Here is an 18,276-nt window from a genome sequence, read left to right as displayed (position 1 = left end):
TTTACTGTGCTTTCAGGGGCACTAAATGCATGCTGAAAACGCTCACCAGGTTTAGGTGCTTTGGAAGGTGATTTTAGTACTAAACAGCGTTTCTGTGGTTGCCTTTCTTTTACTGTGACTTTTTTGTTTCATATGCCCTCTGGTCTGTTCAGCTGTGACAGTTGCAAGCAATAGGTAGTGTTACAGAGGTAGCATATAGTGTATTGTGCCCAGAGGTATTCTTTCCGCACTTCAGATTTTCCATGAGGAAAAGCATCTTTGTTGCCAGTGTGTTTCCTCCTGTAGTATTTTGTTTGGTGTCCTTTCTGCATCATATGTGAAATTAAAGTAATGCTTAATGAGAGGGTTGGGGTAGTGATGTCTGCTATATTTTTTTTCCAGGACATCTAGAAATCTCTTAATGTATTTCTACACCAGATAGCCATCTTATGGAAGAGCTGCATGACCTCTGTCTAGGGAGTTTTCTATTCATCATGCTAGGTTTTATACCTCTTCAGAGGTACCTGGTTCTTCCAGTTCTTCCTTTATAGACCCAGATGTTCCCAGAAGTTATGATTTCTAACAGTGGGAGGAGTAGCATTCTGTGATTGAATCTGCATCTTTCTTTGCACTGCTTGCTTGGTTAATTCTCTATTTCATATGGACTTCTGCCCACAAACCTGAAAGCAGGCTGTATTTTATGAGGTGTTCGAGTGCATGTGTGATAAGGAACTTGTAAATGCTTATCAGTGCTTGGTTCATCAAGATGTTACCAGGCCTGGTACGAATTCCATGTTGTACATAAAAATAGTATCAATGTTTTGGTTTTGTTTATGTGTGACTGAAGTGGTAGGTTCTGCTTTTGCTTTTGCTTTTGTTTTGCATTTGCTTAGAAAGCCTAGTTCTTAACTGAGTTGTTCTAGCAGAAGCTCACCTTGTGGGCCTGGTAAACTGATGACATTGAACCTGAGCTCTGGAGATTGGGATTTTATGAATATAAATTCTGTTTAGTCATATTCTTTACAATTTTTTTTTTTAAGTTCAAACTCTGGTCAAACATTTGATGAGTAGTTGGGAGGAGAGTTCATTTAGTAAGAGAATACCTTACCTCCATTCTGAGTGCTGAGAAAATTCAGTTTCCAGGTGCACTGTCTTTGATTCAGCCTTCCAGCAAAGTTGCAAAAAAGACCAGCACTTAGCATGTGCCCGACTCTTATTTTATTAAAAAAAAACAACTATAAAAATGGAAAAAAATCACTAGAGAGAAAAGATAATGCTGTCTTGAAACAAGCACAAACTAAAGAACAAAGGTTCAAAAGTACCTGTGGTGGATAGCTTGTAAGATTTCTGTAAGTGGAACAAAGGGAACTCTTCTGGGTTCCTTTTGTGGAGTCAGATTTCTGCTTTCACCAGGGTTCTTGATCAGAGCAGACATTATAGCTCAAGCAGCAGGAAATTGAAGAGTCAGTATTTCTGCCTATTTTCAGCAGCTCCTAATTATTGCTCTGATAGCAGGCATATGGTTTGGAGCATGATTCAAAGCTGCACGTGGTTCCAAGGCTCCTGTTTGAACTGAGCATTATGCTACTCCTATGTCGCTTTATCAGATCTCCCCAGGTTGCTTTTTGTTGCAGACTTTTTGCCTCTTTGTCCCAAATATACATGTAGCTGAAGGACAGAGTAATCTATAAAGAGACTCTTAATGCTGCCACTTCTGCAGCTGAAATCAGGGTTTTTTTTTCCCTAAGAGGACTGATGTAATTTCATTCTCTCAATACTAGTACTAGTCAGACAGCATTCACTGAGTTTCCTGACCTGACAAAGATGCATGCAGAATAACAGCCGCGCTTCTGTCAGAGTAACTGACATCAGGTTACTGTTTACTTTTGCTTGTGTCCACGGTAATGGTCATATCTAGTTCAGTATGATCAGCAGTTGACTATAACATGGGAGAGGGCAGCATATGTGTGTATTTATAGTGTCTAAGCTGTGTTTAAAAGTTCTTGACAGAAATAAATAAACAGAGCTAAGTAAGAGATCACACTGCTTTTGTCTCCAAACCCATGTTCTTTGGAATGCGCCGTTTTTTTTTCTCTCTTTTTTTTTTTTTTCTTTTTTTTTTTCTTTTTTTTTTCCCCTTTTTATTACTGGCAAGAGAACCCTGAACTGAGACCTGAAGTGTGAGATACAGTTTCAGTAAGATACATTGCAGACTTTGTTCTGCAAGATAGGAGTATGAATTTACTCTTAAGAAAGAGGTGAAATAGAGGTTTCATATTCATTCCTTTTGGGAATTGCTGACTTCCTCCTGAGGTGGTCAAGGATCATAAAACAAGCACAGACAAAATGCTTTGATATTTTTGTCCCTTCAGGCATGATGCAATTGTTGCAAAATTATAGGTTTTGTTGTAAGAATAGAAGAATGTCACTGAAGGGAGTAGTTGATCCTATGGCTCCTCCTTTACTTCATCCAATCTAATAAAACACTTACATATGTTTGAGGAAGGACAATTTGTTTCAGAGTTTGTAGACAAAGTGTTGCTTTATGAATATATAACAATAACATTGTGATGGGAAATAAAGGCCATACCTGGATAACAACTGCATGATATGCTTTATATCTATGACTTATCAAGAGTTTAGATTATGTTTCTACCTATTTTTGGTCCATCATGTAGTAAATGGCATGATGTGAATCCATGAGGTTAGTGAATCCTAGCACAAGAGGCAGTGCCATGCTGGAGGAAACACGTGCCATACTGGATATTTACTCTGAGAATGCTCTCACTCTGAAGTCCCTTTTCAGTGCTCTGACAGCTATGATCTGCAGATCAGTTCTGTATTATTTACAGGGGCTTTGGGGATGAAGTGTTGAACCACAGAGCCTTTAGGCTAGGGCTTTTGTGCCAAAATATTTATGTTGATGTAAGGGAGTAAAAGGCCCAAAGTTTCATTCAGTTAAAAACTATATTGAAATATATGTTGAAAGAGAAATTTGGCACTGACTTTCACTAGAGAGAAGGGGGGGAAAAGAGGTTATAGCCTTGATTACTCCTATTCCATGTTTTAATTCAAGCTTGGCAAAATCTCTTCTGCTATCCACTACAGGAAATGAAGAGCAGGAGAGAGAAGTGGGAGAAGAAAACAAACTGCCTAATTTTATGGGGTACAGCTGTATGCCAAAAATGCATGGGGACATGTAACTAGATCTATGTTGTTGTCTCAATCTAAAGGCTTTTTAATCGATTCATCTGTCAAACTCCAGTATTATTAGTTTATTATTTTAAAATTAATGTTGGAGTTTGTTTTCTTCTTTCTGTAATGAGTTATTTACAGGGTCCCTCATAAATACTTCTAAGGTAAGAGAGAATTGGAGGAAAAAGCTGCACCTTGGGAGTGGGACAATTTCAGATTCACAGTATTTTGAGTTTTTCAACTTCTGTAAGTATATGTTCTGTAAAAATCCTTTGGGAGCAGAGAGACATCTGCATATAAAATCCTAACATGTCTTTTGCAGAGAAGATTACCATGAAGATGGGTTCTGTCAGCCATATAGGGGAATTGCGTGTGCACGAATCATTGGAAACAGAACCATTTATGTGGACTCCCTCCAGATGCAAGGGGAAATTGAAAACCGAATTACTGGTAAGCTCACACATCTTCTTAGCAGGGAGAAACAAACATTCACAAAAGTATCCAATTCAGGTAAAAACAATGCTATCATCCTTTATTTTTGTCAACCAATGAAAAGACCTCTTCATATTAAGGTTTAGAGGGGGTGAGCCTGTTTCTGACTTGAGCAGTTAGTAAAATTTGGAGCAAGGAAGATGAGTATCCGTGGCAATGTGTAAAGCTTTTTCCATGTCCTTAAGTAAAATGTCAGAGTACTGAATTTTTAACAGCTTCTAGTTGATACAGGAGCTTTTTGCATGATGGATTCAAAAAGAAGATTTTGGAGTTTTTAAATGGATTTGTGATATAGTGAAAAAGTACTGATCTTTTTTCTTGAAGAACTGTATGGTGGCCTTTCCCTGGGCCGTCTTTCCTTTTCGCATAATTCTTGCAGAGTCTGGATTTCACATTGATTTATATAAAACAAGAGTTGACCTTCCTGTCCTGAGCCTATGCTTAATCTTTCTCTGAACATAGTTTCTGTACAGAGTCACAAACATGCATCCAAAACGTTAATGACTTTTAATGGGCTGTACATCAAAATGGGGTTTTTTACTGGGTCTCAGTTAGCTGGTATTAGCAGCTGTGACTCTGATTTACATGAAGTAGAGCAAGGAAATGAACCCATGGAATAGAACAAACAGTTTATCATAATATGTAGCAAATTAACTCATTCCAGCAGGAGCTGATTTGCATCTGGCCAGATACAGCCCACTAATGGACTGTATCTGGCCAGACTTTCCAAATTCAGCATCGTTACTTGCCAAAAAGAGTTTAATTTCACTTGTCAGCTCTAAATCCCTAAAGGTATTACCTTAAAGACTAATGAGTTAACCCAGAATCCGGGTCCTTTTTTTTCTCCTGTTTTTGAAATGTTAACCAGATTCTGGACTTGGCAAAATCCAGGTGCTGACCTTTACTTGTGCTATTACAAAACATTCTCCTCCCGCCCTTCTCATGTACTGTGTTGTAATTCCACCCTCTTTAAACATTATGTCACTAGTTAATATATATTGATACTCTTTTTTTGCCAGCTACATAATCTCTGTTGTGTTTGGATGTTTTTCAGCAATATAGAAATATTCAACTGTATTAAATGATTAAATCTATAATTCTGTGAATTAGGTTCATAATGTTCTTTTCAAAAACCAAAACCAAACCCGACAACAAAAAAACCTGTGATATTATCCAGAAAATGTTTATTGATTGAGTTGTACTTGTTTCTGGAGTATGGAACATGGATAATGATGATCTGGCTGCTGGTTTCCTAATATTACTAAATATTGGTTAGATTTCCAAGGCTAGGATACCAGAACTCTCTGTTCTGCAGCTGGGGAGAATTCCTGATGGAAATATTCTCTCTCAGGAAGACACTGAGGACCACCATACAGAGCTGCCCAGTGCCTAGCTGGGCAATAATGACAGTCTGTTAATAATACAGCAGTTTCAAACTATATACTTTTGAAGGTCATACCAAACATCTTATGCTAAAGTACCCTGGGGATTTCATAGCATTATTGGTTCTTGTAAGTCACATTATATGTAAAGCAAATATTGCAAGACTGGGTGTTTTATAGCCAAAGGAGAGGGTATTTTTGGAAGTTCAGTAACTTGTTAGGTCAAGGAAAAACAAAAACACCTGGATAATTGCTTCTGAGATTATGCTGATAGTTTTGCCCACACCTCTTAGGTGCAATTTTTGATGGTGTGTATTCCAATGTGCACGGGAAGTGAGGACACCTACTGTCCAACAAGAGGAGCGTTTAGCAAGGTTACATCTGTGGGGAATTTTCATTCTGGATTTTCATTTCCCTGATGTACTGTTGTGACAAATACATATTCCTTGTCCCCATGGCCACTTGTGGTGTTTGGTCCTGGCCATGTGCTTGGGTGAGAACGGCAACCTTTGTTTAAAAATAGAATGACATTTTTGGAGAAAGACTTTGGATGTGGTTTGGTGTTGGAGTCCAGGACATCCCTCTGGCCACCCTGGAGGGTTTGGAAACTGGACAGGGGGGTCTGGGATCTGTACAAGGGGGTCAGCCAGCCTCACACAGAGCCCAGGAGGACACTGCCTCTGATCCCTGTCCATAGGAGTGAATACTCACATGCAGGAAGAATCACAAGCCGAAAGAATTTAAAACAAGTAGTAGCTAGTTTATTATACAATGTAAATATAGAAGTTAGGATTTTTAGTATATGGGGCTGAGGAGACAAGATGGAGGAATTGGGGAGTGGCCCCTGTGCTCCTTGTTCTTGCTCTCGTCCCCCTTCTTTTGCTGAGTTGGATTTTAGAGACTGGTTTAGAGTAGAACTGACATGTTAGCATAGGTAGTAGGTATTGGTACAATTTTGTAAATAAAAAGTACGTTGTGGACGGTGGTTGGGTCAAGGGTACCGTACATAAGGTGTGGGGCTCTCTGATCCGCCCAGTCCTGCTGTGTGTCCTGCTCTGCTGGGGATGCCTTGCAAATCTGGGAAAGCACTGATAGATAATTAAGAATAAACAGCCTTGATAACACGAACTAGTGGACTCAGCTTGTCGTCTCTGGCTCCAGTGTGAAACACTTAGGGCGAAGAGAAGACAGAAAACCTTATTACCTCGGGAAACAGCAACCCAGAGGAGAATCTCAGGGAACAGCAACCCTGAGAGCTTGGAAGACTGGAAGGAAAACAATGAATAGTGCACAGACCTGATGCCTAACCTGTGTATATGTGTTTGGCTAGTAAGGTCTCTGCTTGCTGTTTAACAACTGTTTAATAAGTAAAATGTGCTACCACATATTAACCTTAGATGCTACCACACTTAGATGCTACTGCTGGCTTTTGCACCTTCCATCGAAATAAAGATACAATTGTAAATTGTGCGGTCTTCTCTCATGATGATCTAAATTCTGTAATGCAGTGCCTTCATAAAACTTAGTGTAGAGTTTCAAACAACCGACAGTGACTACTTCAGTCCTTCAGTTTCATTTTTTCCCTTTTAGTCTTTGGAACAAGCATATGTTACAACTATCTTTTGAGAACTGATGATCTGCTTGCCTGCAGTGTTCCCAATGTGACTGATAAGTGATATATTCCTGCATTAATATTTCTGAATTAAATAAGCAAAGGTGTAAACAGTCTAAAAGGCTAGATTTGCAGCTGCTTGTTGCATGTTTTGTGTTCAGGAAGAGAGTCTGTAGTATAATGTGTCCACAGGAAATAGATGATTGAAAGGAAAGAGCTGGAAAAGAGAGAAAGAATTTATTTGTAGGTTGTAAATACACCGCTGAATGACATTTCCTCTATTTTTACAGTGTGAGCTGGTGGAACATGCAGTCTAGCAACTCTCACTCATAAATGATGCGTTGCTGGGGGAGTGAATGTTCCTACATTTAAAGGTTGATTCCGCACCAGATACATGATGCACGCGCACATTTGTTTTTCCTTTGCAATGTGCAAGAAAACTTTGAGCTAAATGTTAGTGTGTAGGTGCTGAGAACTGAAAGGGAGAGTTACATTCTTAGCTCATTATGACATTCATCATAATGTGATCAGCATGCTGAGACTCATTACTTTAATTTTCCCCAAAGATGCTGCCTATAAGGCTTCTCATGTCTGTTATAAGCCATGTCTCCCCAAATATCAACGATACACTTATTTTTGCCTGACAAGGTTTGAAAAATAGTTATTTATTTATCAAAATGTCTAGACGAGGAAGACTTTACGTGATCCTTGTTCAGATTTTATGTAACTAAGAACTTCGGAAACACATACCAGTATCCTGGCAGGTGTGATTTGCCTTTGCTCTTGGTCCTTTCAAGTTAAAATTAGCCAATTGCCTGTGGTCTGAGCAATGACAATCACATGGTTAATTCCTGGGAGCTGAGGCCTACAAGCTCTGTGGAGATGTCTGAGGGACACTGGGATGCTGTTTTTTCTTCCCGCATTTGTCAGTTCTCCTTTACAGCAGAAATTACCTCATTTACCTGTTCTGCAGCAGACTTTCAGACCCTCAGGGAAAGAATAAAGGTGCTAAAGGCAAATGACATGAAAATTAAGTTTTTTCTCATGCTGTGTGTCAGTACTTAAGAGCGTGTTTGTTCCTCTGCAGCTGCGTTCACCATGATTGGCACCTCGACGCATTTGTCTGACCAGTGCTCGCAGTTTGCCATTCCTTCCTTCTGCCACTTTGTGTTTCCCCTGTGTGATGAGCGCTCTCGGAGCCCCAAGCCGCGGGAGCTGTGCCGGGACGAGTGCGAAGTTCTGGAGAATGACCTCTGTAGGCAGGAGTACAACATTGCTAGGTCAAACCCCCTCATCCTGATGCAGCTACAGTTGCCTAAGTGTGAGGACCTCCCGCGACCGGACACCTTGGAAGCTGCCAACTGCATAAGGATTGGGATCCCTGTGGAGAGGCTGAGCCGATGTAAGTCTGGGTGTTTCATCACTGGGGAAAAGTACTGCTCGTTGCTTCCTTGGATGGAGTCTGAGAGACAATACTTTATCAGTCGTTCTTTTTGTAAAGAAAGTGCTGAGCTGCTTGTTTTTATCTTATTAATACTGACACCTTGCACTGCTGTAAGGTACAGTTGGGATGACAGGGAAGCCTAAAGGATGTTGCTTATACCAGGGTGTGTTATTTCAACCACCCTGGGCTATAAAACTTTGTGTTCACATGGCTGATTTGATGCAGATTTGTGAAGTGTTGCCTCCACCTGTGGCTTAGTCCCTGCCTTTTTGGGTGAGCCTCCCCATACAGCTATTGGAGAGTTTTGTTTACCTTTTGATTAACTCCATATAGGTTGTTGAAGCTTCACTGGAAGATCTGTCAGGAAATGAACCACCCAATGTTCATTTTTTCTATATTGGAACCCATGAGAATATTAATCCTATAAATTAAACATGAAGTGGAATTGTTTTTCTTTAACCGCACGGGATGGATGAAAACATTGATCTTACTTCCATGAATTTTTATTTACACCCAGAAGTAGAAGGGCTCTTCTGTTGTCACTAATTGTATGTAGACATACAATAGTAGCATTTCTGGCTACTGCGTTTCATAGTAATTAATTACAACCCCCTAAGGTTGTTGAATAAGAAAACTCGAAGAGATCAAAGATGTTTAAAGTTCAAAGTGTGATAAGATTATTCTGACTATCCATTGTCTGAATCCACAGTTAGGAGCAGGAACCATGGCATAATAGTGGACATGAAAGACTAGCTCTGTGCTTTTATGTAAATAATGTAGTGCAGTTGAGAAGCAGAAGTAACTGAGAACACGATGATAGAGACAAATCAGACAAGGGAAAGATACCAAGCTAAAGGCATGGGAACAAAATCAATACAAAGTCTGGCAAAAGTTGTCCATGATTCTCAGAGTCAGTGGTGCTGCCACTGATGGAGCAGCTGCAACTTGAGTATTTGTGGGGTTTGAGAGAGCTGGATTCCTGAGGGCTGCAGAGGGGAGAACAGAAAAACAGAGAAGACAATGTTGCAAACGTTGAGGAAAATGCATGATGCAGCTCAGATGATCCACATAGAAGACAAGCACTCAAAATATATGAAGAGAAGATAGCAGCAAAACAAAGAATAAAGATATGGGTCCAGCAGATATGAGAATGATGCTTCTAAAGAGAAGATCCTGAATCCTTGCTTTCTAAAGATGACAATAAGGAAAAAGGGGCATGAGGCATTCGAAAATACAGCACTGATTTCTACAGTGAACAGTGTGAAGAAGATGGGAAGATTACGAGAAATAAAAATTTTCATTTTTGACATCTGAGGACGTTTCCTGAAGGGAAACTCATTACTCTGATTTACTTTAACTTATCATGTTCTGTATCTAAAGGTCCATACATGCTTCTTAGTCTCAATTTGTATTCAGAATTGTGAATACTAACGTGTGTACCATAGAGGTGAGACATTCCAGGACAGAATCCAGACATAACTGGGTGTAAAAGTACAGATAAACACAGAACTGAAATTTCAAAATGAACAGCTCTCATTAAATCTTGAGGTATCTAAATTTAAGTACTTGTTGGCATACATGTCCTGTGGACTTCAGCTGTTTTGCTCTTGGTGTCTCTTGATTGTTTTGATTTTTCTGACGTTTTCTCAAACCCTGTGTTTTAGATCATCAGTGCTACAATGGCTCTGGAGCTGACTACAGAGGGACTGTCAGTGTTACCAAGTCTGGCCACACTTGCCAGCTCTGGGACTCACAGAGTCCCCACAACCATGATCTGACAAGCACACAGTTTCCAGAGCTAGGTGGAGGACATGCGTATTGTCGAAATCCTGGAGGTCAAATGGATGGTCCCTGGTGTTTTACAAAAAATAAAAACGTACGCATGGAACTGTGTGACATACCTTCTTGTAGTATGTATTCTCTTTCTTTTTTCTCCTACTACTGTTCTGAATCCTGTGTAATTTTGAATGTTTGTGTTTATTACAATTCATTTAAGAGAGTTATACTTTTAAATGTTTAACTTCAAGCAACTTTGTTTTGTATTGTAGTTCTTTAAGGTTTTCTGGAGATCAGAGTTAGTGAGATACTGTGACACATTTTTATTATATACTGGAGGCTTAGTCTGAGGTAATAATTAATGATGATGCTGCAGTTTGTATTTTGAGTTGTCAAATGACAGATTGCACATGCAAATCACCGATACGTGTTTGGTTTGCTCATGCTGCTCAAGTGTACTTTCTCTCCCTCTGTGTGACATCGTGCAGGCAGCAAGGATTTTCAGATCCTATAGAGGGAGATATAGCACCGTGCCTGGGTGGAAGGAAACAGTTTAAAGTGAAGAAGCAGAGCAGTTTGAAGTGCATAAAGCAGATTATCTTATCACAAAAGTCCTACACTATCTGCTAGTGGCTCTGTACAGCACAACTGTTTGCAAAAATAAAAAGTACAGCTCTCACAGATTAGTACTGTTCTGCTCATTTTCCCTGTATTGGTGCAGACTTCACTGGTAATGGTCTTTGGATATGACAGTTAATCCTGTGCTTCATTAGGAAGAAAAGCATGTTTCCTGAAGCAAGATACAGATATGTCATGGAAGCCGTAAAAGTGGATTGTGTGGATCTCTAGAACTGCTCAGAACTAATATGAAATTTTCAGTTACTTCACTTTTTTGCAGTAACATGATTTGACATTTATAATAAATTTCTACACTGCATGTACCATAGGGTAAAGATAACACTGGGATGTGGTTGTGGTGAAGCAGTTGCCACAAATAGCAAAACCACAGGTTACAGAAAACATCCCAGGCCGTTCCAGCAAACATTTTTGACATCACTAGGCTTTCCTAAAATCTCTAAGTATTAAGTGAAAAAATATTTTAAGAAGGTTCCAGAGCTAAGTGTATTGATGGCTCTTTCATGCCTGTCTCACTCTAACACAAAAAGTCTGCAATTGTATTAAGTACAGAATAAATAATATCTCTACCAAGGAGAAGTGAAACTTACTATATTCTGGGCAGAAGTAGTACCAGTAGAGGTAAAGACTGGGCCAAGTGTTGATGAAATGGCTGAATCTATGAGAGTGGGTCAGACTGCATTGCTGTGCTGGGTCACATTGAGTTCACTGTTTATATATTGTCATAGAGACTGCTCACTTGTATTTTATAGCCTCAACGGGATAATGCAGTGATACCCTGGTCTGTGTTCTGCGGTTTCCTCACCTAGAAGTCTCAAAAATAATCACATACTGTTACAGCCCACACACTAACTGTGGGGCTCCTAGTTTATCTTCATACTGTTAATTGCTATGTCCATTCAAACTTTTTGAAATATGTAATAGAAAATTACAAAGAAGTGGGAGAGGGCAATGTGACTTCTGTTTTCAGGATATAGTTTACTTTCAGTTTAAAATGCAGTATTAATAATCACTTGTGTTACTATCAAATAGCTGAAAAGTGCTTACTGTAAGCAATGAGCATTTCTGTGCTCGCCAGGTCCACGTGACAACAGCAAAATGGGAATCCTCTACATCCTTGTTCCCAGCATAGCCATCCCTCTGGTGATAGCCTGCCTTTTCTTCCTGGTCTGCATGTGCCGAAACAAGCAGAAGGCATCTGCTGCTACACCACAGCGCCGCCAGCTGATGGCATCTCCCAGCCAAGACATGGAAATGCCACTCATTAATCAACACAAACAGGTATTGCTTACACAGTTTGCTTAGGCCTACGTATTTTCAAAGTATATTTTCAAATATTTCATTATTTTCAATATATTCAAAATGTATTCCGGTATATTCAAAAATATTTCAATATCTTAAGAATTTTCATTATTTTCAGCATCTCAGGTTGTCTGTGTTCAAATTGAGCCATGTTGTTGGGGGGACCTAATATTGTGCAGGCCATCTACTTCAGGGAAAACCAGGTCTTGCACAGGTGTATCTAGACGTCTTGACCAGCATTCAGGGACAACAGCTTTCAGTACTCAGTATCTAATGGTATTTGTCCTTACGCATCAGTTGCCATTCTGCCTGCTGTCTGAGTGGCTGGAAAAGTGGTGATTTCTGATCCAGTCTTCAGCTTGCAGCTCATTTTTGTGCCTGGTGATGATGTGTCCTGTTTGCCTGTTCAAAACATGATGCATGGTGGGGTTTCTTGCTCTAATCCTTCAGCTCAAGACCTCTGGTGTTGATCTATAAGTGAGTTGAGAGCTGAGATGGCATGCAACATGTTTCCAAGCCTGTGTGTCACAAAAGGTTTGAAAGGAAAATACCATATGTCAGCTCCTGCGTAGGATTTTCTGGGTCAGCTAACTGATCTCTGCACTAAAATCTTGTTCAGAGCTAACACTGAATTTTTAATCATAGCATTTACAAGATGCAAGCTCTAAAAAACAATGCTTACTTTGGAAGTTGGCAACAACTGTTTAGGAAACTGTAGAGTATTTGGTGAATATTACCAATTGTAACTAAGTGTGATGATTTTGTGTGTTAATCTGAATATTTAAAAGAATTTTCCAGCCCAGACCACAGGCTGTTGGACACTAAAATCAGAGGTTGTTCCCAAATCCCTCGCTAAAACATTTTCCCAGCCTGCCCTGCTCCTTCATGCTGTGGTGCCCTGTATGTGAAGCTGTGGCAGCTGCACTTCACTTGGTCAGCTGGCCTGAAGCTGCCCCCAAAACTCAACCTAGAAATAAAACAGAAATAAGTCCCTGGGTGAGCAATGATAGGAGAGGTTTGAACTCAAACAAAGACCTCAGCCAATCCCATGCATCCATAAATGTAGACACATCACTGGCCAGAGATCTGGGTAGTGCAGAGATCCCAACCGATCAGCTATTCAAACCTGGAAAATTCAAACCCCCTATAAAAAGAAATTCTAAACAATAAAAAATGCTGATGCATTTTTAAATGCTATTTGCTGATGACACTTGGTGAGTTTGTGTCGTTTGTCTGTCTCCGACCAAGAACCCCAAGTAACACATCAGGGACTCTTTCATCCCATGCTGGTCAGGGCAGACCCATTACATCACCATCACAAACTCCCTTGCTTTCCCTTGCAGCTGCAAGAGGGAGGCTCTGGGGATTTCCCGTTCTTGGGTTTGCAACCTTTTCCTTCAAGTGCCAAAGAGAAATTCCTCCTCCTTTCTTCTCCAGTTCTACCCCCGTCTTTATCGAAGCTAACTGAAGGTTCCTCAGCGGGGGTACTATACACTGCTGCCCTTGGGCAGGGGCCATTCCTGTAGTGCAACACAGAAGAAGGGGCATTAGCTAATACTGCAGAGCTGAAAAAGAGAGGTTTTATTCCTTCTTCTGCTGGAAAGGATGTTTCAGTTCACTCTGAGACTGCCATCTCCTCAGCCTCCTTCCTTTTCTGACAGATGTCCACTAGGCAGCTCGGGGCTGGTCTGCAGGGAGAGTACAAATGCAGTTAATAGATGTCCTTGCTTGCCAGATTTACTCTGAAGGCAGTACTCATTTAGCTTGCAGGAAGTGTGGCCACTCCTTTATAAAAATAATTATATCCATTGTCCTGCAGTGTATTTCAATTTATACTTCTGATAATAGTGTAACTCATTTCAAGGTTAATTGTGAAATCAATACTGATGTGAATCCATAAAAACCCAGAAAAGTCCTTTTGGCCCAATTTATCTTCCATTTGGAAATCTAACCACTGGGAGATTTTCTTTAATAAGAGGTCCTGTTGCTCGGAGAATATTATGATTTTTTTATTCATTGTCTTTTCTTCATTTCAGGCTAAGCTTAAAGAAATCAATCTGTCCACTGTGCGATTTATGGAGGAACTAGGAGAGGAGAGGTTTGGCAAAGTCTACAAGGGGCACCTCTTTGGTACAGCACCGGGTGAACAGACACAAGCCGTTGCCATTAAGACACTTAAAGACAAAGCAGAATTGGCTCTTCGGGAAGAGTTTAAACATGAGGCAATGATGAGATCACGATTACAGCATCCAAACATAGTTTGTTTGCTGGGAATAGTGACAAAGGAGCAACCTATAAGTATGATATTTAGTTACTGTTCCCACAGTGATCTTCATGAGTTCTTGGTGATGAGGTCTCCCCACTCGGATGTTGGCAGCACTGATGATGACAAGACGGTAAAATCCACTCTGGAACCAGCAGACTTTTTTCACATTGTGACTCAGATAGCTGCAGGAATGGAATATCTTTCTAGCCACCACGTTGTCCACAAGGACTTGGCCACTAGAAATATACTGGTCTTCGATAAACTGAATGTGAAAATATCTGATTTGGGCCTTTTCAGGGAAGTTTATGCTGCTGATTACTACAAACTGATGGGAAATTCCCTTCTTCCTATCCGGTGGATGTCCCCTGAGGCTATTATGTATGGCAAGTTTTCTATTGATTCGGATATATGGTCCTATGGAGTTGTGTTGTGGGAAGTTTTCAGCTATGGCCTGCAGCCTTACTGTGGTTATTCCAACCAGGATGTCATTGAGATGATCAGGAACCGACAGGTTTTGCCATGTCCCGATGACTGCCCCACATGGATATACACTTTGATGTTGGAGTGTTGGAATGAATTTCCCAACAGAAGACCAAGATTTAAAGATATACATAACAGACTAAGAACATATGGGAACCTTTCCAATTACAACAGCTCAGCGCAAACTTCTGGGGCAAGCAACACCACACAAACAAGTTCTCTCAGCACAAGCCCTGTTAGCAATGTCAGCAATGCTAGATACATTGGACCAAAGCAGAAAACTCCAGCCTTCCCTCAACCTCAGTTCATACAAATGAAAGGCCAGATGAGACCAATGGTCCCACCTCCTCAGCTCTACATTCCAGTCAATGGTTACCAGCCAATGCCTGCCTATGGTGCTTACTTGCCAAATTTTTATCCCGTGCAAATCCCCATGCAAATGGCTCCTCAGCAAATACCTCCACAGATCATTCCCAAGCCAGGCTCCCACCACAGCGGGAGCGGGTCTACCAGCACAGGCTATGTAACAACAGCGCCTTCCAACGCGTCGGTGGCCGACAGGGCCGCTCTGCTCTCGGAAGGCACGGATGACACACACAACGGAGCAGAAGATATTGCCCAGAACCCTGTCCAGGAGGAGGAGGAAGAAGAGGGCTCTGTGCCTGAAACAGAATTGCTGGGTGATAATGACACACTTCAGATGGATGAAGCAGAAATTCAGTCGGAAGCCTAAGGAATTTGGTCTCATTGCTAAGAATTCCGCATTGCTTCCATGCATGGAGACAGCGGGTCCTTGGGCTTAATAGAGTGATTTTGATCTGATTCAAGGAAACAAAACTTAAAAAAACCCCAACATCCATTTAAAAGTGCAGCAGTAATGATATATGAGGTTTAATGACGATAACCACCAGCAGATTTTTCAAATATGGTGGTATAGACTTGCTGGGTTTAATCTTTTTTAATGACCTACAGTTCTTGAGAGAAGCTGCTTTTCAAATATGTACTGTTGCTGTGCAACATTTTGCAGAGTAGCATTGCACATCATGTATATCATGATATATGAGTGTAATGTTAGTGAATTATGACTAAACCAATAACACACAAGGGAATCCAGCTATGATTGCAGAATTGCTCTAAGCATAAAAGAAGTGCCCTGGATGTGATGGACAGCTTAGTTTGTAGTATTTATCTCTTCAACGTAATGGACACAAGATTGTTTGCTTTTGGAGTCTGAAAAATGAAGTTGAGAATTATGATCTGTTGTTTGTATTACAATAACAAGAAAAGGGGGGAACTGAATATAAAATTGACTGTGCTGAGTAAGACTACGGGTCTGTCCAGCCCAGTAGCATGTCTTGAAAGACCATTGATAATGCCTGCCAAGGGATAGACTGCAAGAACAATTTCCCTTCCAGAAATTTCCCAGGGTATTGCCCCAGCCTCCTGCAATTTTTGGCCCAGGGTCTTCCCAAGACAGAAGTGGATTTTTTTTTCTGTTAAATAGCCCTTGATGGATTTTTTTACCGTGAATTTATCCAAATGATTTTGAACTCACATTGAGCTGGAGTATCCACAACAGCTTGTGGAATAACATGAGGAGAAAGGATGGTTTTCTTTCATCACTTTGGGTGAATGACTGACAGAAGCTTCCAAATGAGATCATCTGAAAGTATTCCTTCTCTGCTGTGTATTTTCAACAGCAAACAGCCTTAATACACTGTTAACCAAAAATGGGGATATTGTAGGGGATATTATAGGTGTGCACTAACTTAATAAATCCAACTTTAATTGGTTATCAAGTATAGTAAAGGGCTCCACATGTGTGTTCCTACATTGCAAAAGTGTTGGGTTTTATGCGGGGTTATAGACTTACTTGATTTACCACAGTTACTGCTGGATTGCATGTGAAACCATGGTTTTTTCCCAACTTTTTAGTAAGAATGATCTTTGAACTTTAGAAGACCAAAATAAGCAATAATGTACAAGGTGCTGTTTTTGTGCTTCTATTTGCAGGATGAATCGTGTACAGACCTTTAAATGTAATTTATGTTTTACTACATTTTATATACATTTTTTTCATTGAAATATTTGGATTTTTGAACGAATGACTTTATAAATTAACCATTTACAATATTCACATGTAGTGCAGTTTCATGGTATTGCTGTTTCATTTTGTTAGACACGCAGACAGGTCCATACATTTCATGACCCCTCTCTGTAATACAAGCGGAACACATTCTCATTGTAGCATTGTAGCCAACACACACTATAGCTAAAGTTCTGCATCCAGCCCAGGGTGTTCAATACAGTGATGCAAAAAGTATGATGAAGTATGTTATCCTACAGCTGCTGTTCTGTTATGGTACTTTGTGGAAATAGAAATGGCCTCAATTGCTTAAGTTACAGGTTTCACACTTACACTGCAACCTTTTATTTTATTACATTGGGATTCACTTGTAAGTCGTGTATCATTGTGATCTACACCCTGTGTTCAAGATATGGCAGCATTACTTATTTCTGGCATTTCACCTGGACTTGGAAATGCACTGGTAGGAATAAAATATGAAAGCTTTATTACTTGTGTTAATATAATGCAGCTTTGGGTGCTTTTACTAAATAAAGGATAAATAAAAAAGAAAAAAAGGTGAAATTTATTTACATGACATTCTTTGGGTTTTCTAGGTTTCCTTAGCTCAAATAAATGAACCTGATTAATCAGCTACATTGCCTTTCTTTGTTCCTTTGCTGAATTTTTTCAGACTAAGTGGAGAGCAAATGGTTCACTTACACCACAGATCTGTCAATGTGAGAAAAGATAACTAAGCAGGTAAATGGCAGTCAGTGGAAGCTTCTGTACAGTGCTGTATGAAGTTCAGCCTGTTTCTAGTAGTCAAAGAGCATTATGACTTTGTGTGCTGTGAATACAGTTTGGGAAACTCCTAACTCTCTTCTTTAAGCCTCATAAATTCACCAGAGACAGACGAAAAAAAGTCAGCTTTCTATACTGATTTCCCCATGCCCGCTTAATGTGGATGTGCTATCCAAGTGATGGTCAAGGAGCAATACATCATTTTCTAGGTCAGCCTTGGTGATACTGGAGAGGGGTCTTCCCCCTCTGCTGATGTAGGTGGGCTCATCTGAGCTGCCAAGATTGGGGCCATGGGACCATGCAAACACCTCCTCTGACTTCAGATGAGCACCTCTGCACAAGCACCACTACCAGCGTGTTAGTGGCTACTCTAAGTCATATGGATTGGCAGTAACTTCTTGTTCTGCAGCTCCCCAGACTGCTCTTGCCTGTGATATCTGCTGCGCAGTCACAGGTGGTGTCAGAGTCTGCCTTTCCTCCTCAGGACTTGGAAGCAAGGCCAAGGGAGATCGGGGAAGGGACAAGGAGGTAGGTGGATGGGAAGGGGTGGTAAGGTGGCAGCAAGTGAGGGAAGGGTTGGGGCTGGGTCCAAACAAAACCAGCACAATACTGCTCACTGGGGCTGGCAAAGGTACTTCATCTTGGCAGGTCTAGCAAAGCTGGAAATTTTTTTGAGGACAGAACAGCTTTCCTAGCAGCAAATGCATGTCTGGATGCCCAGTAAAGGGCAAGATGTTTTTGAGAAGACTGTGAGGTTACTTCAAAAGTTTTCTCTTGCTTCTAGTACACTACTCTGTCTATATGATTTTCATAAGAAGATTGTGTCTGACATTAGAAAAAGTG

The 18,276-nt window shown here is 40.5% G+C and overlaps 1 protein-coding gene across 1 annotated transcript in view; it reads left to right on the top strand.

The window, feature by feature from the left end:
- The window catches only part of ROR2 (receptor tyrosine kinase like orphan receptor 2), a 144,319-nt gene extending 127,044 nt beyond the window's left edge, over positions 1-17,275 (top strand). The window contains exons 5-9 of the mRNA XM_063423277.1: positions 3,497-3,624; positions 7,748-8,062; positions 9,769-10,014; positions 11,595-11,797; positions 13,855-17,275. Coding sequence (XP_063279347.1) covers positions 3,497-3,624; positions 7,748-8,062; positions 9,769-10,014; positions 11,595-11,797; positions 13,855-15,297 — 2,335 coding nt within the window. The 3' untranslated portion in view covers positions 15,298-17,275. The remainder of the gene's footprint in view (positions 1-3,496; positions 3,625-7,747; positions 8,063-9,768; positions 10,015-11,594; positions 11,798-13,854) is intronic.
- Positions 17,276-18,276: the final 1,001 nt, after the last annotated feature.

The sequence above is a fragment of the Prinia subflava genome, chromosome Z, assembly GCF_021018805.1.
Source record: "Prinia subflava isolate CZ2003 ecotype Zambia chromosome Z, Cam_Psub_1.2, whole genome shotgun sequence".
Lineage (NCBI taxonomy): Eukaryota > Metazoa > Chordata > Aves > Passeriformes > Cisticolidae > Prinia > Prinia subflava.
Note: the sequence above shows the minus strand (reverse complement) of the source record. Positions and strands in the feature narration are given on the sequence as shown.